Source organism: Eubalaena glacialis, chromosome 18 (assembly GCF_028564815.1).
Source record: "Eubalaena glacialis isolate mEubGla1 chromosome 18, mEubGla1.1.hap2.+ XY, whole genome shotgun sequence".
In the NCBI taxonomy this organism is placed as follows: Eukaryota; Metazoa; Chordata; class Mammalia; order Artiodactyla; family Balaenidae; genus Eubalaena; species Eubalaena glacialis.
Genome location: NC_083733.1, coordinates 55,662,349 through 55,683,774, shown reverse-complemented (window position 1 = coordinate 55,683,774; position 21,426 = coordinate 55,662,349). Strand labels below are relative to the sequence as shown.

The window sequence follows — 21,426 nt, the reverse complement described above, 5'->3', positions numbered from 1 at the left end:
GCACAAGGCACACCCTACAGCATCACTTATGCCAGCAAAAGACTGGCAGCCACCCACATGTCCGTTAATGAAACGTGGAAATAATTTATGGGATGTGGGTCCTAGAGGAGGCACCACAGACATAAAAAAGGATAGGAGACCTACTTGTGTGCGTCTGGAATGATCTCCGAATGACACTGGGTTGGTGAAAAAAGCAAGGTGCAGAAAAGAGAATATTAGAAAAGCATATAAAATCATACATGTATATATGAAACATATAATATGAAAAAGGTGCAGAAATGAGAATAACCATTAGCTGACATTTTATTGAGCACCAGACACTGTTCTAAGAGCTTTACAGTATTAAATTGCTTAATTCTCCAACAAGTCCATGAGGTAGGTGCTGTTATCATACCATTTCACAGATTGGCAAACTCAGGCACAGGAAGGTGAAATCACTTGCCCAAAACCACAGAGCCTAGAAGTGACAGAGTTCAGATTTATACCCAGGGACTTTGCCTCCAGAGTCTGTGATTGTAACCACCTCACTGTACTAGGCACTACTTACGTAGAGTGAAAGAAAAAAATTAAAACACACATATACACACACATGTATATAGCTGGTACATGCCTGGAAGGAGACCTGAGAAATCTGTCAACACAGCCCAAGTCCAGGAGAAAGACTTACTTTTCACTGTACAGTCTTTTCTACTTTTTCCATTTTTAAGCATGTGCTTTTTTTTTTTTTTTTTTTAATATCTTGAACTGAGCAGGGCCTGATTTCTTTTTCTGGGGGAATTTGGAAGGAGAAGTGGTGAGGAGCAGAAGTGGTGAGGAGATCACACAGGCACCTCCTCCAAGCAACTGCCTTCCACCCAGCTAGTGACTTTAGCAGCAGGGTCAACGACCATGCTGAGGAGCCAGGAAGGCTGAGAGACTGAGAAAGAGCTAGACAGTGGGTGTTTCTGAGCCTCCGTGGGACAAGGTGACCAACCAAAACCTTGTCCAAATCCCAGTTTTGCATTTCCTGTGTGACCTTGGGTAAGTTATTTAACCTCTCTGGGCCTCCTTTCCTCATCTGCAATATAGAGAATGTACCTGACTCACAGAGTTGTTGAGAGGGTTAAATAAATTCTTGTGTATCAAGGGCTTGGAACAATGCCTGGCACATAGTAAATCCTATATAAGTGTTTTCTATCACTGTTATTAAAACCATTTTGTGTGACTTCTTAGCATCATTTGACAATGTTGCCTTCTCCCTCCTTAAAATTCTCTCATCTCTTACCAATACTCCCCACCCTCCTGGTTTTCCTACTCCTCTCTAGAACTCCTTTTCTGTCTCCTTTGTAAGCTCTTCTCTCTGGTAGGAGGGCATTGCTTGAAGGGTCACTGCTCACCATATGGGGCTGTTATGTTAATTAGAAAAAGAAGTCCCCTTTGGGCATATTCAGCCATGAACTTCAGCCCCTATTTGTTTCCACCCTAACAGCCAGGCATCCCTTATGTAGGTCCCAACCTGCATAATTGTACATCACTGCCTTGGCTGATTAGTTTATTGATGTCTGCCCATTCTCCCAACTTTCTGCCTTTCTAATAGAAGCCCAATTTTGTTCAAGTATTCACCAGCCTGCAAACTAAAACCTCAGCCCCAGCCTCAGACCTGGATGGCAGGGGAAATCCTGAGGAATCCAAGCTAATCATGGTGATGCCATCACTCTGGCCAATGACTGGCTCAGGATGTGCATGTGAGCCAATTTTGGCCAATGAGATGGAAGAGGAAGGCTGCTGGGAGACACTGGCAAAAGGTTTCCTTGTTTCCAAAAAGGCACCATGGGAAGAGATGCCCCCCCACTGCCCCCCGCCAACTTCCTGTCCTAAAAATTAACATGTCTGATTGTGACGCCTGGACCTGTGGCAGCCACTCTGGTGCCATGAGGAGAGCCCATGTGGGAGCCAAGCCTTCAGCTGAGGGTAACAGAGCAGAGAGAGAGGGAACCTGGGGCCACAAGACCCTCTTGGAGCTGTGGATTGTATCATGCCTGGAGCTGTCCCCAACTCTGGTGATGTACAATATACAACCATCTCATCGTTTCAGCCAGTGCCAGTCAGGATTTGGTTACTTGCAACCCAAATCTTTCCTTACTGATATAAATATATAAATACCCTAAGGCTGATTTCTCAAGGCTGGTCTTCTCTCTTCATTTCCACCCAGGGCTGTCATACCCACCTTCATGGCCTTGGTTTCCTCATCTGTCTCCAGCCTCAACCACCCACTAAGCCCTTGCCCTGAGGGTCCTGTAACCTCCTGATGCCTTCTCCTGTGTGTCCCGTTAGCCCTTCACAGCCACCATGTTCCAAACAAGCCTCAGCATCTCCCTTCAAATCTGTTCTTTCTCCCAGGCTCCCACCTCAGGGGCAGCTGACCAACCTTGGACCTTTCTCTGGCCTTATCCCTCGCAAGTCTGTAAGGCTTATGGCCTGTCCACTTGGCCTTCTGAGCATCCCTTGACTCGCCCCCTCCTCCCCTTCCCTTGGCCCTACCCAGTCCCATTGTCTCCTGCTTTGTTCCTGCCCCAACCTCCCCTGGGCACCCGGCGTCAGTGTCCCCCTGCACACAGCAGCTAAAACCCAAACCTAACCATGGCCCTCTCCTGCTCAAAACCCTTCCATGGCTCTCTAGTGCCCTCAAGAAAGAAGCCAAGTTCCCAAGATGGTCCTTTAAGGATGCTTACGATATGCCCATGTCCACTGATAATATTATCATTATCTACCTCATATGTAAAGTACCCAGAACAGGGCCCGGCCAAAGAAAGCATCACAGAATAACATGGCAGGCTCTGTGAAATCACCTTTTGAAGTAACTATTGTTATTGCCATTTTACTGATGAGGAAACCAAGAATCACAAAGGCAAAGTGACCACCCAAGGACACAGGCAGGACACAGCTGAGTTGGGATTTGAGCCCAAGCAGGCTGGCTCCAGAGCCCAGTGCACCTAATGTAATTAGTCCTTGGTAAACGGGAACAGCTGTTACAATGGTGTCTCAGGAAGAGCAGTGCCTTAGCTTCCTGCCTGCCAGGCTGCTGAAGAAGATTCTATCACACAAGCCTACCCCAGGAGTCTCCGAATGTGTCTTGCTCCCTGGACACACTTGAGGAAAATGAGTCAGGTACACCTTCTTCCCCAGACTACTCCTCAGATTTCAGGTCTGAGTTCAGTTGCCCCTTCCTCCAGGAAGCCCTCCCTGACCTTCCAGGCTGGATTGGGTACATTCCTTGTGCTCCCTCCACCCCAGCCCTGACCACTCTGCCCACCCCCACCCTCACCCCCCCCACTGAAGTCCTGCCTGTTATGGACTGTCACTGTGTGGGACAGGTCTGTCTACCTTACAGGATGGCAAGCCCCATGAGAGCAGGGCCCAGACCATCTGAAACACTACTATGTCCCTAGCACTGCCCAGCATGCGTTGGCACAGAGGAGGGAGTTTTGAATGAGTGAATATACTCTTTCCACTTGACAGATGAGGAGATCAAGGCTCTGAGAGGGCCGGTCACTTGGCCAAAGTGGAGTGACTGATCAAGCACCTGAAATGAAGTCTGAGCCCAGAGCCTGGGAGAATCAGCAGGTGGTGAGTGGCAGATGGCGTGAGTAAAAGAATGAGAAACAAAGAGACGGTGAGAGGGAAAGACAGAGACGGTGAGAAAGCCAGGGAAGCACAGAGTGTGCAGGGAGGCGAGAGGAGGGGCAGGGGAAACAAGGCAACGCTGGTCCCTGGATCCGGCTGGTGCTCAGGCAGGTAAGACAAAGGACAGACGGGTAGCGGAGGCAGGGCCTCGGGAACACTGGCATGTGCCTGTGGACGTGCTAGTCTGTCAGTCCAGCCCCTTGGGCCCCTCAGCCGCAGGCCAGGTCCGCAGCCTCGCGGCGCCTGCCCCAGCTACCTGGGGATGGAGGCGTAGTCAGTGTGCAAGCCGGCGGTGAATTGCTGGTGTGGCTCCGGCTGGGGGCCCAGAATGTCCACCTGATCGTCCCCATCCTCGTCGAAGCTGGTAGGGCATGGACTGGGCAGCAGGATGAGCTCTGTGAGGCCATGAAGGTCAGACACACGGCGGAAAGTCTGCAGCACGAGCACCATGGCGACCAGGCCCAGGAAGAGGTAGACTGCGGAGACGGCAGAGGGGCGATGGCTGGACTCAGACCTCCAGGTCACGGCCGTGGGGCTACAGGACCCCCCAGGATGGGGCTGTGACTTTCAACTCCCCCCGGGGTTGGGGCCAGGTCCCCCTCAGACCCGGCCCTCGGTCCCCGGCCAGCCACCCCACTCACCTGTGACCAGCACCTTGTAGAGGGCCCGGTAGGGCTGGCCGAGGGCCTCTCCAGGCACATAGTCACCCAGGCCAATGGTGGACAGAGAGATGAAGCAGAAGTAGAAGGCGTCCAGGAAGCTCCAGGCCTCCTCAAGGTGGGCAAAGACGGCGGCCGGCACCAGGAAGCAGATGGTCACCACGACCGCCAGCAGGGCCCCCAGGTGCCAGCGGGCCGCCTGCGGGGGGTGGCAGCCCCAGCGCCGGCTCAGCCAGGACAGGGGCGCGTGGGTGAGCAGCGACAGGCGCTGGGCCGAGGCGGTCAGCAGCAGCATGGTGGCCGGCACGCCCAGGAGCGCAAAGGCAATGCAGAAGGCCTTGCCCCCGTCGGTCAGTGGCGTCGTGTGCCCGTAGCCTGTGGGAGTGAGGGGGAATTCCTTCTGCCCACTCGGCGTCCACTCCGGGGTCTGTGGCCACTCTAAACCAAGGACTAATTTCACTCTCGAACCCACCTCTCCTAGAGTCTCTCATCTCCAGTGATGGCACCTCCACCCTTCCTGCCGTTCAGGCCAAGAGCCTGGTGTCGTCCTCGACTCCCTTGTCGCTCACACCCACTTTCTGTCTGTTGTCTCAACCTTCAGACAGATCCAAAACCCACCCGCTCGCCCCACTCCAGCCCACGGCTCCATCCTGGTCCTGTCTACCCGGCAGCCTCCTGCCTGGTCTCCCTTCTCCCCTCACGCAGCCAGAGGGTCCCTGTGAACACGTGAGTCAGGTCATGTCCCTCCCCTGTTCAGAGTCCCCCTGTGGCTCCATCTCACTCAGGTAAAAGGACAAAGTCCTTATGGTGACCCACGGGGCACCACACAATCCAGGGCAGCACGCTCCCACCTCAGGGCCTTTGCACTGGCTGTTCTTTCCTAGTGGAACACTCTTCCCCCACGTATCCACATGGCTCCCTTCCTCCCCTCCTTCAGGTCTGCTCAAATGTCACCTTCTCAGTGACACCCTCACCACTTTAAATTGTTACACCTTCCTACCCAACTCTTCTTTTTAGTTTGTTTTCATAGCACTGAACACCTTCTAGCATACTATATGGTTTATTTATTTGGTTACTGTCTGTCTCCCCACAGGGTGCCAGCTCCAGGAGGGCAGGAGCTTCTGTCTGTTTTGTTCACTACTGTAGCCCTGGTATCTGGCATAGAGTGGGCACTTGATCGATAGTCAAAATAATGAACAAAGGGTGCAGGCTTTACCTTGGCTCAAAGCCTCAGTTTCCTCTACTCTAAAATGGGTGTGACAAGCCCCACTGTGCTCCCGGAGACCATGGGAACACAGGAAGGCCAGGGTGGGTGTGAGTTCTGCAAACAGAAACACGATAAAGGGGAATTCAGGTGTGGGTGAAACTGGATCACTTTGGCAATGTGTAATTTAAAATCTCTTTTGATTTCCCAAATAAAGCAAACCAAAGGGTCAGAGATATGACTGGAGTGGTAAGGGGCCTGGTTTATGTTGACAGTAAAATGTCTTGCCCAAAAGACTGCAGATTCTGCCCTGTGACCCGTAAGAAAGTGTGGAAGCATTGCACATACGAGCAGGCTTTCCCCTGAGCCCGTCTTCCACACAAAAGGATCCCCTGGCTTTTATATACTCAAAGGAACTGAAAGCAGAAGCTTGAAGAGATACCTGTACACCCATGTTCACAGCAGCATTCTTCATAATAGCCAAAAGGTGGAAACAACCCTAGTGTCCATAGATGGATGAACAGATCAACAAAATGTAAATACAAACAATGGAATATTATTCAGCCTTTTGAAGGAAGGAAATTCTGACACATGCTGCAACATGGATGAAGCTTGAGGATATTATGCTAAGTGAAACAAGTCAGTCACGATGTCAGGGACATCGGTTCGAGCCCTGGTCTGGGAAGATCCCACGTGCCGTGGAGCAACTAAGCCTGTACGCCACAACTACTGAACCTGCGCTCCAGAGCCCACGAGCCACAACTACTGAGCCCGCGTGCCACAACTACTGAAGCCCGCGTGCCTAGAGCCCGTGCTCTGCAACAAGAGAAGCCACAGCAATGAGAAGCCCGCGCACCACAACAGAGTAGCCCCTGCTCGCCACAACTAGAGAAAGCCCGTGCACAGCAACAAAGACCCAACACAGCCAAAAAAAAAAAAAGAAGGTAGAACGATGGTTGCCAGTAGCTGAGGAGAGGGGCAAATGGGGAGTTAGTATATAAGGGTATAGATTCAGTTTTGCGCGATAAGAAGAGTTCTGGAGATGGATGGTGGTGATAGTTGCACAACAATATGAATGTACCTAATACCACTGAACTGTACACTTAAAAATGGTTAAGGTAGTAAATTTTATGTTATGCGTATTTTGTCACAATAAAAAAAAAAAAACTAGGGAAAAATAAAGGATCCTCTAGTTCTTGCTGGACAGGTGGCCACCTGTAATAAAGACATTCCCTCCTCCAGTGCAGCTAGGTGTGGCTCTGGAATAATTTATGGCCAATGAGGTATATATGAAAGAAGCAAGCAACTTCCAGGAAGTGTCCTTAGAGAAAGGGAGATGCCTATCTTCCTTCTTTCCTCCCTCCTCCTGCTGCCTGGAACACAGATATGAAGGCTGGAGGTGAGCAGCCATCTGGGACCGTGAGATGAGCTTGGGAATGGAAACCGTGCCCAGGAGTTATGAAGGAACATGAAGGTCTCTGACCATGCAGCACCATTCTGGTCTTGGACTGACTCCCTTGAATGTGAGCAAGAAATAAACTTCCATCTTACTTAAGCAGCTGTTATTTGAGGTTTATCACTTATGGCTCCAAGCTTCATTAATACAAGGCTTTTGATAGAGAAACTCCAGCAGCCTAGCTGAAATGACAGGTTTGCAGATGACACGAAATCCTTATAAACAGAAAAATCATAGAGTTAGAATAGAATGGGGGCTGTGAGCCTCAACTTGCTACCTCCAAGAGCCAAGTCCAAATCGGTGCTTTGTTATTTGGTCCCTGCATCACCTTGGCCAAGTGACTTTTCCTCTCTGAGCCTCAGTTTCCTCAGAGTACTGCAAAATGGCCTCATAAACAATGCCTTCCTCAAATGCAGGTTGGGAAAGGGTGTAGCACCTAGCACGGGCATAGAAAGAGTTAGCATGACTGTAATGCTCGCTCCCTCCCCCCATTCCCAGTTGCAGGTGAGCCCGACTCCTCCACCCCTGGCCTCAATCATAGCAAGGCTGCCTGGACCAGCTCCAGGCCCCAGGTCTTCCTCAGAAGACTAGGGCCTATGACAAGACCCCTCAGAAAACTAGGGCCTATGACAAGACCAGGGACGCTGTGGGAGAGGTCTCTCTGAATGACGTATGGTCTTCCATTTCTCCAGATACATTCAGGGCTCCCGGCTTCACCAGCAACAATAATAATAACTGAGGCTCTGTCAATCTCAGTTATTATTACCGGCACTTCACATAGACACAGACTCCCACCTTGACCAAATTTTAGTCAGGCTCCTCTGAGCCCTCTTCCTTTTTTTTTTTGGCTGTGCCGCGCGGCATGTGGGATCTTAGTTCCCTGACCAGGGATCGAACCTGCGCCCCCTGCATTGGAAGTGCAGAGTCTAAACCACTGGACCACCAGGGAAGTCCTGAGCCCTCTTCTTGACTAAGCCCAGTGTTAGCAGGACTCCTCAGTTGGTTTAGGGAGAATCCCCCCATTCTTGATATCTGATCAAATTCCTCACCATCCACCACTGATATCGAAGTCCTTGGCCAGTCTTTAGCAAGAATCCTATTAAGCCAGTTTAGCAAGAATCCCCCTACCTTCCATGTCTCCTCTTAGTAATTTTCCATCCACTGACCCCTTCACTTTGCTCTCAGCTCTAAATCTCCAGCTGTCTTTGCTATATTCGGAATTGAGTTCAGTCTCTCTCCCCTGCTGCAATAACCTACCATTTTTAACGAATGTCAGAATAACTTTTTTTTTTTTTACAATATACATACATCACCCTCCTTCATTCATGCAAGCCTAAGAGGTAGTGTGGTGTGTTGGTTAACAGCATGGGACTCTGAGGCCTGACAGCCTCAGTTCAAAACCGCACGCTACACTTCCTACCTGTGTGGCCTTGGGCAAGTTGTCCAACCTCTCTGGGCCTCAGTTTCTATTGCTAAAAAATAGAACCACTAATGGTACCTGCCTCACAAGGCTTATTGTACTGAGTGAGTTAAAGTCCGTATGTGGTTAAGTCCTCTACCAGGTATTGCTATTACTGTGAAGTAGGGAGTGTTATTATCCCCATTTTACAGATGAGGGAGGACACTGACGACTAGAGATCACCCAGACGGTGCCTGCCTTGAGTTTGGCTTCTTCACCTGTCTTGCCTGGGACAACTTCTCAGAAGCCAGGATCTGAGAGGAGGCAGAGGGAGAGTGAAGCCGGGAAGCAGGTCGGGCAGGCCCAGCCAGCAACTGGGAAGAGTCTGTGAGAAGCATCCAGCCCTGCTGCCCGGGGCCTTGGTTTGCTGATCCACACAACAATGACAGGGCACAAAAGGCAAAGGCTGCCTGCTATTGCCAGCAGGGAAGGGGAGTTAGGAGTCTGGGCTAGCTGGGCCCCAGCCACCTCCCCTATCCAAATCCTAGCAAAGAGGCAAAGAGGAAGTTTGGGGGCTGGGGAGGGGCTGTGGGAGGACCAGCAGAGCCTGACAACAAAGGGATTTTCCAGGTCTGAGGGGCCCCGAGGTGAGGGATTTCCCGGGTAGGGCTGGGAGGGGGTGTCAGTCCCACCTGAGGCTGTAGGGATCCAGAGAAGGGGATCTGTGGGGTCCAGTCAGTAATCTGAAATCAGAGGCCAGTGTCCTGGTTTGAAAAGAATCCTGGTTTGGGGCTGGGGTCCTGGGTCCAGAGGAAGAAGGGGGACAGGCACCAGTGGGGGTGTTTTCTGGATCACAAATGGGATTGGGAGGGGAATCCTCAGGCAGAGGGGGCTTCTGAGCCCAAGGATGCCTGAGGGGACATGATGGGGGTAGACAATGCTACGGGGATGATGGGGGGGGGGTGTCTCAGGTCCTGGCTGAGAGTGTCAAGGGTGGAAAGTGGTAATGGTCTTGAGTGGACAGTGGTGGTGGGGGGGTCTGGGGCACAGAGAGCCTGGAGTGTCCTTGATGGAGGGAGAACTTCAGGTCCAAAGCAGACTACAGCAGGGTTGGGGTGGAGAGAAAGGTCCCAGCTGTGGGTCTGGAGGAGACTGAAGGGGTCCCAGGTCCCCAGGAGGTTCCCTTTCTTGGGAAATTCAGGTTGGGCAGGGGGTCTCGGGGGAGGGGTAGCAGGTGCAGAGAGCCGACTCCCTGGGCTGGCATCCTGGGGAGGGGGGCGATTCTGCTCTCAGGGGCAGCGTGTGTGGAGGGCGCTGGGGTCCCAGGTGGTTCTGGGGTTCTTACGAGGGGTGTCAGGGTCCAGAGAGTGGTGAGAGTCTCAGCTAGGGGTCCTCAGGTTCAAAGAGGTCTGCAAAGAATTTCCTGGTGGGCCAGTGGTTAGGACTCCGCACTTCCACTGCAGGGGGCATGGGTTTGTGTTCAGGGAACTAAGATCCCGCATGCCTTGCGGTGGCCAACATAAATAAACAAAGGGGTCCCCATGGGGAGTCCCTGGCTTGGAAAACAGTAGGGGTTTTTGCTGGTGCCGTTTTGGGACTGGAGGGGTGGGAGTCCTGGCTAGGGAGCTTCTGGATGGAAAGTCAGCGGCCCTTCCTGGAAGGTGCTCTAGTTCTCTCACACACTTGCATAGCTGGGGGCTGCTGAATTGGAAGTCCCACGTTCAGAGGGAACACGGGTGTCCCTATTGGGAGGAAAACCCTGCATTGAGGGCTCCTCAATACAAAGATGTTAAGATGGAATGGGATATGTGAAGAGGGGCCCTGTGTCTGGAGTCAGGGCTACCTGCAGGGGAGTATGAGGGTGGGGGTGGTCCTTGGTCAGGAGGAGGGCAGGGCCCCTTGCTGGGGAGTGGTCTAGGTCCAGAGGGGTAGAAGTCTGAGATAGGGGCCCCAGGTTCTGGCTGAGGGATGTCTACTGGCAGTAAGGTCTTTAGGAATAGCACCTGGAGAGGGTCTGGAGATTCAGGGTCCTCACTGGGGCACCAGGGTCAGCAGGAGATTGGGATAAGGCTTCCCAAGGGGCAACCCAGAAGGACGTATCTGGAGAACCAGGAGACAGTGTTGGAGGGGATGGTGGTCTGAGCCAGAGAGAGCTGGCTCAGCATGGCTGAGGTCCCAGTCCAGATGGGGCGAGGGTCTCAGGCAGAGGGTCCGGGGTTCTCGCAGGAGGTCTCTGAGGGTAGTTCTAGGCCCAGAGGGGACTGGACAGACCCGGGTCTCCAAGAGAGTTAAGGCAGAGGAATGAGGTCCCAGATGCTCGCCGGAAGGTACTCTGAGGGTGGCTCTGGTCCCCGAGGGAACTGGTGGATTTCCTACTGGGAGGAAAGGCATGGATGGGGGCTCCCCAAGGTGGAGGAGCCCATGAGTGTGGGTCCCAGGTCCTCGTTGGGGGGTTTTGAGGGGATCCTGGGCTCAGAGTAGATCGGGAATGATCCCCCGGGATCAGGGTATTTCGTGGCGGCTCCTGGGTCCCTAGGGAAGCGGGGGCGAGGGGGGTCCCGGGTCGGGGGCTCGGGGCGGCGCTCACGTACCCACGGTGGTGACCAGCGTGCTGGCGAAGAAGAGCGCCGAGGCGAAGTCCCAGGCGGGGTCCGAGGCGTTGGCTGACCCCGAGGCGTTGGCGAGCGCTGCGCGCCCCAGCCGTCCGGCCGCCAGCATCCGCTCCACGAAGGCGTCCAGGGCGGGGGCAGCCACACACGGGCTGCGCTGCAGCAGCTGCTGGCGCAGAGTCTGCAGCTCAGCTCGGAGGCGGTCTTCGTGCGGCCGCTCCAGCCGCGCCACCAGTAGCGCGCCCAGCACCAGGTAAGCGATGTACGCCGCCAGGGCGCCCGCCAGGAGCGCTCCCCGCCGCATGGCGCAGCCAGCCGGCCCGCCAAGCTCCCGGCCGCCCCGCTGACGTGGCCCCTGACTCCCGACCGCCAGGCGCCCAGCTTCAGTTCCGGGAGTGCTTGACGCGCGGCCCCCGGCGCCCCAAAGAGGAAGAAGAGGAAAAAGGGGAGGGGCGGGGGTGGAGGAGACTGAGGCACGCCCCACCGCCAGGTGTGAGGACCGAGAGGGAGGAGCCCGGCGCTCCCGGACCCAGGAGACCGGAGGGATGCTTGGGTTAGGGGTATTCTTCCTTTCCTCCCCCGTCCTTCCTTTGCTTCCTCCCCGGAGCCGCGGCTCCCTACGCCAGAGAGAATCCTAAGTCTCTTTTCGGCTCGCGGACCGAGGAGTCGCTCCCCGACTCCTTAGGGCCATCGCTCAAGGCTGCGAATGTTGTGCGCCGCACCGGGGCGCGTGGCTGAGGGGACAAGGGGACAAACTGAAATCCAGCCCTCGCTCCACGCGCCAGGTCGTGCGTTCTGGAGTGGGGCTGCGTCCACCTGGAGAGAACCCCTGTCTAACTCACAAAGGGGGACACCACAGGGCCAGGTGTCACCTGTGCCCTCACGGACTGAGGATCCTTAGCTATTCACCAAATCTTTGCTCAGCCCTCACTTTGTGCCCAGCGCTTTGCTGGGTGATGCTGGGGACACGCAGTGACCAAGACAGTCCCTGGGCCCTGCCCTCGGGTGGGGGGGCTCCCCGCACTTCAACAGAGTGACAGCCCAGAGGGTCAGGGCTGTGATAAGGGAAGCACAGGCAGAGTGACAGGGGCTGGGATGGTGAAGCCTAGAGGACTGTGCAGCCAGGAGTCATAACTGAGAGACTAGAACAGTCTTCAAGGTCCCCAGAAAAGACAGTGTCTCAGAGGAGGAAAGGGAAAGCCACAGTGACACGGTCACTTGCTGACATCCTTCCGGAGTGCTATCACTCCCCAGAAGTCACTTCTACCATTATCTTTGCCTGAGATAACTGGAGGAGACTGAGGGACAGAAAAGGGGAGGCTGAGGGGGAGACAGGGTTAGATAAAGGGGGAGACGGAGGGCAGAGACAGGAGAGACTAAGGTAGCTTAATGTTCAGGGCTCCTCACTTGCAGGTGTGCCTGTGTGTGCTCACTTGCTGGGGGTTATAATGTTTTTTGGCAAACCAGGGAAACCAGGTTGCAACACAGGAGCATTTTTATGACTTTCTGGGAAAATGTCTAAAGATGTTGTTAAAGAGAAAACCACAGACCCCAAATGGCGTCACTCGTGCTAAAGCCCATGATACCAAACCTAGATTTTAACATCTGACCTAACTGCAATTTTGTCCTTCCCCAGGAAGGTAATCTTAATCGGCCAGTCTGGAATTTCCTGGTCAGCACCAGCGAGGTAATCTGTCATGTGGGACCTCACCATTTCTACATTCCCCACGCCCCCACCCCTACCCCCCTACCCCCGCAAAGGAAGAAGAGGTATTCTATAAGATAGATTCTCACCCTCCCCCCAAAAGAAGGTGACCTGGCCTGAAATAATTCTTTCTTTTCTCTTGCTAATAACTTCCTTGCCTCCTTCTATAAAAAAACCTCCATTTTGTACAACTCCTTCAAGCTCCGTTCTATTTACTAGATGGGATGTTGCCGGATTCATAAATTTTTGAATAAATCCCATAGGTCTTCAAATTTACTCGGTTTAGTAAAGCAACTATACCCCAATAAAAAATTAATTTAAGAAATTTTACTCGGTTTAGTTTGGGGTTTTTTGGTTTGTTTTGTTTGTGGGGTTTTTTTTTTTTTTGGTTTTTTTTGGCCGCATCACGCTGGCATGTGGGATCTTAGTTCCCCAACTAGGGATGGAACCCACGCCCCCTGCAGTGGAAGCGCGGAGGCTTAACCACTGGACCGCCAAGGAAGTCCCTAACTTTGTTTTTTAACAATACGTCTTGAGGAAAGACACCTGGTTCTTCCCACCTAACTTGTTGGATATCCTTTTCTCCCTCTAAATAATCACTTTAATACCTAAAGTTTGCCAAAACTGTATAAGCGCTAGGGCCCGCACAACTCCGCTTAGCCCCTGGGGAACACTAACGGGTCTCTCCTCTCCTGCTCCACACCCTTCTCTCGCTCCCCAGTGTTCTCAAGAGCCAAATTGAGCGTTTGTCTATAGAGAACTCCATTTCCCATCGCCCTCTTCGCTCGACACCTACATTTCCCATCATGCACGACACCGCCTACTCCTTCGATTGTTCCGGGCTCCGCCCTCCTCGCCCTGCAGGCCTGACTCTCACCTAACGTCACCGGCCTCCAGTCCTCCCCTCTTACCCGCCAGCTTGTCTGGGCCTCCGTGTGGGGGCGTGGCGTCTGCGCGATCGTGACGCCCATTGGCTGTCGTGTGGCCGGTGAGGCGTGGCTACGGGAGCCGGGCGGGCACATTTCGAACCGTGGCTGGGGCTGCGGTGGCGGCGGCGGCAGGGAAAAATGCACCCGGCAGGCTTGGCGGCGGCGGGGACGCCCCGGCAGCGTAAGTGGCGTACGTGGCCGACCGAGGAGATAGGGAGGGCGGGGCGTGGCGGGGGCCGCCTCGGCGGTTGGCGAGGTCGCCGCAGGTCGGAGGTCACGAGGTCAGGGATCTGGAGCTACGAGGTGTGCACAGCGCAGGGATGCCAGGTCCAGGTAGGGGGCGCATTGGACTCGATTCTTCTTTTCTTTAGGAAATTCCTTTAGAAGAAAACAAGTTTGGGCAGGATATTGTGTGATGTGCGGAAAAACGCGACTTTCATTCATTTTCAGTTAGCCGTCTGTCCTCTCCCCACCCTTCCGTGGCCTTGGGCTGTTGCCCACGCACCTTAGGACGGTGTTCATAGCCCTGCGTGATCGCAGAGGGCCGTGTTTACCCCTCATTTAAGATTTGAACCTGTGTTTATTGTGCTGTTAATCCCCTTTTCCCATGTCTGTGAATTTGTATCTCTCTTTAAATTCCTCTTCATCTTCGGGAGTGTGCGTGTGTCTCATTTATTCATTCAGCATATCTTACTTCAGCTCCCTTGTGCCAGGCCCTGTGCTGCAATTTGGGTACCCAGTAGTAACCAGCAACTTGGCAACTTACAGCTCAGAGTTTAGTGGGAAGACAGACACTAAACTTGGAAGCAAACTAGGCAGCAGGATAATTTCGGGAGAGATTAGGACTGTAAAGAGAATAAGCCGGAAACTGACTAGGGGTTGAGGAGGCCTTAAGACATGATGCATGCATTCCTCCCTCAACCTTTGTAAGATGCCTGACTGGCCCTGTGGTAGGCGATGCTGGGGATACAGCCGTGCCCATCAGTCCTGGTTCCTGTCTTCATGGAACTTACCAGTACAGAGCAGAAGACAGTGACAGTCTAGCGTGATGGAGCTGTGATAAGAGAAGAGCAGGCAGAGGGGTCGGGGCTGGGATGGGGGAAGCACAATCAGAGTGGTTATGGCTGGGCTGGAGGTGTTGTGTTAGCCCAGATTAGGAAACATGACCCAGCCCAGCCGTGTCAGTGAAGCTTCCTGGAAGAGGTAACATCGAATGATGAGGAATTAGCCCGGGGAAGGGGATTTATGGTGCGTGGGAAAAGCGTGGGAGGCCTGTGCTGAGTAAGCAAGTAGACAAATGAACATAGATTCAGAAATTGTGACAAGTACTTGGAAGAGAAAAAAGAACCACTGGATATTATGAGAAAGAACAGTGTGGGGCTAGTGCTTTATATTGAGGAGTAAGGAAGGTCTCTCTGAGAAGGAATCTTTTGAGCTGAGGCCTGAGTGCTGTATTGGCAGGTGTTAATTGTGGGAAGGTGTTCCAAGGTGATAGCACTGTATGTTCAAAAGCCTGAGGGGGCGAGGAGCTTGGCAGGGTCAGGGCCCGAGAGGAGGAGGCCCTTGTGACTGGTAGAGTGAGTCCCAGGAGAGGTAGCAAACCAGGGTGGTTGGCAGGGCTGGGTCATGCAGGGCCTCCTAGGCATTTGGATTTTATTCTCAGCGCAGTGGGCACCGATCTTAGGCAGAGGGCATGAAATATTCTCTTTTACATTTAAAAAGATCATTCTGGCTGCTGACTGGAAAGGAAGTTGTTGGGGCTAAGAATGAACAGGGGAAGCTGGTAGGAGGACATTTAAGTCAGGTGCAAGATGACAGAGTCTGAAAAGGGAGGGTAACATTGAGACCAAGTGGGTGAGAACTGATGTCAGAGGTAAAGGCCCTGGGGCCTTGGCAGGAAGTGGTGGCTAGAGACAGCCCAGGGCACAGGGTGGGTGGCTGTGAAAGCCATGGGTGTGGTGAGATTGCCCTAGGTGAGAGACAGAAGACAAGGGTAAGGGTGGAAAATTGGGGCACACAATTCAGGGAGCTGGAGAGAAATCATTGATTGAGAGGGACCGATCAGAACATCAGCTCCATGAAGGCAGGCGTTTTTCCCTTTTGGTTCACTGCTGTATCCACCTCGCGCGCAGCAGAGCCTAACCCACAGAGGTGCTCAGTCGATGTTTGTGGGGCTCCGACAGGAAAGAGAAAGAGGTAGTACAGTGTCTCAGAAGCCAAGAGAGCAGAGAGTTGGAGGTTGGCATTTGGAGCAAGGGCCTCAGTGCTGCCGAGGAGCTTGAGTCTGAGGAGAGTGGAATAACAGCCTTGGCCTGGTAGTGCAGAGGGATTTAGGGGACCGGTGAGAGCAGAACCCCAAATGCCAAGGGCTGAGGGGGCGACAAAGAGGGAGGAAGTGCTTACACTAAAGCTTTCAGGAAGCCAGCCCTTTGGCCAGAAGTGGGAGAGGGAAAAGAGAAGTGGTGCTTGGGGACAAGTGGGCCAGGGCCAGTGCTGCTTGCTCTGGGATAGAGGACTACCTGGGTCTGTTTTCAGGCTACAAATAATGAAGAGGAAGAGTCGAGGGGCTAGTTATTAATAATAGGTGACAGGATGGACCACTTTTTAATGGGTCAGGCCAGGGGCTGAGGAGTTTATGTCACTTTGCCCTGGAGTGTTGACACCATCCTGCAGAGGAGAAAATTGAGGTGCAGAGAAAGTCATGACATGGATTATGTGATTCCTCTCCCGCATCCCATTGTAATCCTACCACCCTTTTCCCACTGTGGCACCTGGCACAGAGGAAGAGCTCCGTAAATGTTTGCTGCGGTGGCATGGCTTATTGGTCAGGGTGCTGGAGCCCGAGTGCTGGGTTCAAATCTGCCCTCTCCATATTCCCCATCTCAGTAGGCAGCACTCCCATCCACTCGATCACTCAGACCAGAATCTGGGAAGAAGTGTGGATTCCTTCATCTTCCTTACCCTACCGCAGCCAAGCACACCTCCAGCAATCCTGCCTCTCCTACCTCCAAAATTCGCCAGAAGCAGCCCCTCCCCTTCTCACCCCACCCCTGCCTGCCCCATCCTGCTCTCCCCCCTGGACCACCTCAGCAGCTTCCTCCCCCCTCCTCTCCTCTCCCCTCCCCTCCTCTCCCCTCATCTTGTCCCCGCCTTCCCAGTCTGTTCCCCACATGAAGCGGAGGGATCTTTTGAAAACTTGAAACCCGGCTCTGCTTCACACCATCTGTATGACTCTGGGCAAGGGCCTGAGCCTCTTTGGGGCTCACGGTTCCCATCTGTAAAATGGGATGATAGTCTCACCAACACAAAATGGATTGTTGTGAGGATTAAGTGAGTTAATCCATAGTGTCTAGAACACGGCCTGGTGTGTGGTTTAAGTGCTCAGCTGGGGTTTAATTATTACAATATTTAACAGGGTGACCTGGGCTGGAATCCTGCTCTGTCACTCCCTTAATTTGGCCCTTTGCACAAGTCATTTAGACTGTCTGAGCCTCGGTTTCCACATCTGTAAAATGGGCATGGCCATTTATTCATTCATCAGGTTTTTATCAAGCACCTACTCTAACCCTGTTCTAGGGGCTGGGGCTTCAGCCACAAACAAGACAAAGCTCCTCACCTTGGTGGGGGGGGCTCACATTTGAGTGGGGGAGACAGACAGTGAATAAAATAAATTAAACAGCTAGTATGTCAGCTGGTACTGAGTTCTGTGGATATAAATGAAGTAGGGATGAGGGGGTGGCACCAAGGGAGATGCAGTTGTAGACAGGATGGCTGGGGAAGGCCCCACGGAGCCAAGACCTCGAGGAGAGGAGGGAGCCCTGAGGATGTCTGGGGCAAGAGCATTCAGGCAGAGGAACCGCCAGTGAAGAGGCCCTGAGGTGGGAATGTGCCTGGTGCGTTCACTGAGTACTGAGGCCAGTGTGGCTGGAGCTGGATGAGTAAGAGGGAACGTGAAGGGAGAAGGTCTGTCTAGAGACCTTGTTTGTAGGAGTCTTAGCACAGGATTCTGTGCACAGTCAACCCCAGTACATAGTAGCCGTCATCGTCGTCCTCATCATCATCATTGTTATTTGGATGGATGGATGGATGGATGGATGGCAGGCAAAGGCCGCCCAGACCTGACTAGACAACCCATCTGACAGCAAAACCAGTGCCCCACTGCGGCAGAAGTGGGAGGGAGAGCTCCTGCGAAATGAATGAGGCTCCCCACCCTTCTCCCCCTGCAGCCTCGAAGCGGAGGGTACCTGTGTCCCAGCCAGGCATGGCTGACCCCCACCAGCTTTTCGATGACACGAGTTCGGCCCAGAGCCGAGGCTACGGGGCCCAGCGGGCGCCTGGTGGCCTGGGCTACCCTACAGCCTCCGCCTCGCCCCAGGCGGCCTTCCTGGGTGATCCTGTGTCCAACATGGCCATGGCCTACGGGAGCAGCCTAGCCGCGCAGGGCAAGGAGCTGGTGGATAAGAACGTGAGTGGGCCGGGCTGGTGGGGGTGGGGGCAGGTAGGGGCCTTGGGGCCAGGGCTTCAGGTTGGCGCTCTGCCTCCCCAGATCGACCGCTTCATCCCCGTCACCAAGCTCAAGTATTACTTCGCCGTGGACACCATGTATGTGGGCAAAAAGCTGGGTCTGCTCTTCTTCCCCTACCTGCACCAGGTGAGCATCTGAGCGGGGTGGCAGCCTCTAGGCAGGGGTGGGTCAGGCTGGGGCAGGTGAGAGAGGGCCTGTAGGCGGGCCAGGAGCCCAGCTCTGCATCCTGCCTGCTCCCTCCGCTCTCCCCACAGGACTGGGAGGTGCAGTACCAGCAGGACACACCAGTGGCCCCGCGCTTTGACGTCAACGCGCCTGACCTCTACATTCCAGGTTCACCCTACCCACCACGGCCCGGTGCCCTCCTCCCTCTGGGTGGGCCTGTCTCGGGCAGAGGTTTAGGTGCCTGGAGGCCCTGGATGGTCCTTCTTCTTCTGACTAGTGTCTGTGTGTCTCCCTCTCACAGCCATGGCTTTCATCACCTACGTCTTGGTGGCTGGCCTGGCGCTGGGGACCCAGGATAGGTAAGAGAGGCCTGGAGTAGGCAGAGTGGTGTGGGGTTTGGGGGAGCTGAGGGGCAGTCAGGAAGGTCTCTTGGTTCCCCTGTCTCAGAAGAGCCCCACCGTGTTCCCAGTTAGCCCAAGACAGAGCCTGCAGGGTCACCCTCAGGGTCACCCTTGCCCCTTTCCTCTTTCCCTCCCGTGTGCAGCCCATCACCACACCCTGTGCTGGGTGACACTAAATCCATCCTTCCCCTGGCCTCTCCTAACCAGCTGCCCGGCCCCCACACACCCCCTGCACCCCGACTCCAGCAGGAAGGTCTTGGCTGAGAGGTGAGCCTGGCCATGTCCCCCCCTGCTCAGAAGCTGTCCCTAGCTCCCCTGTCCCCAGACCAAGCCCCAGCTCCTTAGCCTGGCACTGCCTGCCCCTCTCCCTCACTCTGCTGCGCCACTCTGGTCCTCTTTCTGTTTCTCCAGAGGACCTGGGTTGCCTCCCCAGGGCCTTTGCACATCAGTTCCCTTTGCTGGGGAGTGTGTTCCTCCCCTGCATCACCTGCTGAGCACCTATTCACTCATGATGTCTCCACTGCGACGTTACTTCCTCAGGGAAGCCTTGCCACCCTCCAGCCTGCGTCAGGCCCCCACCTCTCACTCATAGACCCCTGTCCATTTCCTTTGTGGCACGGAAAACAGTTGTCATTAGAGTCAATTAATTGTTGAGGCACTGGGGATATGGCAGAGACTAAGGTCCTTCTTCCCCAATCAGCTCCTTACTCCTTCAAGCCTTAGCTCAAGTGTCTGATACCCACCTCCCAACGGGGTCACACACCTCCCCTGCCCTGTGCTTCCCCCATCCCAGCCCTGACCTTTCTGGGCTGTCACTGGGAATGGGATTTCCAGGACAGGGCCCAGATCCATCTTGGTCCCTGCCGGGTCTCCAGCATGCCCCGGCCCCCCCTCCCCCCCATACAGGCTGTCCCCAGGCAGATGCTTAGGGAGGGTCTGAGGCAGCTAACTGAATGACAGAGCTTGGGTGCTGACAGGTTCTCCCCAGACCTCCTGGGGCTGCAGGCGAGCTCGGCATTGGCCTGGCTGACACTGGAGGTGCTGGCCATCCTGCTCAGCCTCTACCTTGTCACTGTCAACACAGACCTCACCACTATCGACCTGGTGGCCTTCTTGGGCTACAAATATGTTGGGTGAGTACCCCCTCCGCCTTCCCACTGCCAGCCCCCAGCCCTGGGGCTTCTTCCTCAGACCAGCCTTCCCCTCTCCCCCACAGGATGATTGGCGGGGTCCTCATGGGCCTGCTCTTTGGAAAGATTGGCTACTACCTGGTGCTGGGCTGGTGCTGTGTGTCCATCTTTGTGTTTATGGTGAGCTGGGGCTCAGGGAAGGAGGGCATTCAGGGCACAGGCCACCTGGGCAGAGTTGGGGGTCCCTGGAGGCATCCAAGCAGGGGATGTCAGGTGGGGAGTTTAGACCAGAGGCCCCACGCTGGTGAACTGAGGAGCCCTGGAGTGGCTGCCCTAGCCTGAGGGTCTGGAGAGCTTCCTGGAAGAGGGGGTGTCCAAGCGGGGTCCTGAAGGAAGAGGAGGCGCCAGCCAGGCTACTAGAGTGGGCTCTCACCCTCACTCCACTCTCCTTGCATGATGGGCTTTCCTACTAGAATTTCCTCTAGGATGAAAAGAGTTCAGTATCCTCAAAGTAGCTTCTCTGAGAGTTCATCCAGCTGGAGTGGAGGTGCTGGTTAAGAGCACTGGGATCCACCAGGCCTGGGTTTGAACCCAGGCTTCGCTCGATCCTGGGCAGATCACTTCCTCTCTTTAAACCTGCTTTGCCTTTTGTAAAATGGAGATGATGCTAATTGCACGTCAGGGTACTGGGAGGATTCAGTGTGAGGAGCAGAGGGCAAAAACTAGTGGCTGGTGGGCCAGATCTGCCCAGATAAACTTCGACTTAGATGTCATTATTTAAAATTCTGGTGGGGGAGGGGGTGGGGGGAAAAGTTAAGAAGAAAAAGAAGGCATTTCTGGCTTGTGTTGAAAAATTGTCAAGGGTCAACACAAGCTGGTGGCGGCCAAAGGGCCAAGCCTGGCCATCCCCTCAGGTGCAGTATTCACAGTGAAGTTCCTCACCTCACTCACTTAAGAGGCCTCGCCTAGCGTTTGAGTTTGGAACCCTCACATTTTCTCCCAAGGCCTGGGAGGCGGAGCAGGTCCTCCGCGTGTGTTAGGAGGTTTGGGAGAAACCAAGGCTCCTCAAGAGCAGAGACTTGAGCGCAGCTGCCCTGTGGAGGGGTGGGGAAACTGGAGTCTGGAAGGAGGCCGGGCTCAAGAGTGAACCCCTCCCCCGCCCAGATCCGGACGCTGCGGCTGAAGATCCTGGCCGAGGCGGCGGCCGAGGGCATCCCGGTGCGTGGGGCGCGGAACCAGCTGCGCATGTACCTGACCATGGCCGTGGCGGCGGCGCAGCCCCTGCTCATGTACTGGCTCACCTTCCACCTGGTGCGGTGAGGGCGGCCCCGCGACGCCTCCAGCTGCTGCTTCCGGTGGCCACCGCGCTGCCGCCGCTCATCTCCCGGCCACCTGCCGGCCACAGGGTCCGCCCCGCCGCCCGAGTCCCTCCCTCCCCATCCTCGCCGAGGTGCTGAGATCTCCAGCTGCACAGGCCGCCCCCCAGCAGTGCGGCCACTGTTCCAGAAACAATAAACCGTAATGGGCACGGCGTGGGCAGCCTCTCCTTGGCGCGCGGTGCCCAGCAGGGGGCAGGCCCGG

At 54.6% G+C, this 21,426-nt stretch overlaps 2 protein-coding genes across 6 annotated transcripts; one reads left to right on the top strand and one right to left on the bottom strand.

The window, feature by feature from the left end:
- Positions 1-3,336: 3,336 nt before the first annotated feature.
- Positions 3,337-11,375, bottom strand: KCNK6 (potassium two pore domain channel subfamily K member 6). Its single transcript, XM_061172561.1, has 3 exons — positions 10,973-11,375; positions 4,305-4,697; positions 3,337-4,139 (listed from the first exon to the last, which is right to left on the bottom strand). The coding sequence occupies exons 1-3, from the start codon at positions 11,292-11,294 to the stop codon at positions 3,916-3,918; spliced, it is 939 nt and encodes a 312-aa protein (XP_061028544.1). The 5' UTR covers positions 11,295-11,375; the 3' UTR covers positions 3,337-3,915.
- Positions 11,138-21,378, top strand: YIF1B (Yip1 interacting factor homolog B, membrane trafficking protein). 5 transcript variants are annotated; one of them, XM_061172560.1, is made up of 9 exons: positions 11,138-11,243; positions 12,627-12,677; positions 17,851-18,089; positions 18,171-18,275; positions 18,404-18,482; positions 18,616-18,673; positions 19,693-19,848; positions 19,932-20,025; positions 21,010-21,378. In XM_061172560.1, the coding sequence occupies exons 3-9, from the start codon at positions 17,886-17,888 to the stop codon at positions 21,163-21,165; spliced, it is 852 nt and encodes a 283-aa protein (XP_061028543.1). In that variant the 5' UTR covers positions 11,138-11,243; positions 12,627-12,677; positions 17,851-17,885; the 3' UTR covers positions 21,166-21,378. The 5 variants fall into 5 exon arrangements, with proteins under 5 accessions (XP_061028543.1, XP_061028539.1, XP_061028540.1 ...); XM_061172557.1 differs by lacking the exons at positions 11,138-11,243; positions 12,627-12,677 and adding an exon at positions 13,679-13,814; XM_061172558.1 differs by lacking the exons at positions 11,138-11,243; positions 12,627-12,677 and adding an exon at positions 13,686-13,805.
- Positions 21,379-21,426: the final 48 nt, after the last annotated feature.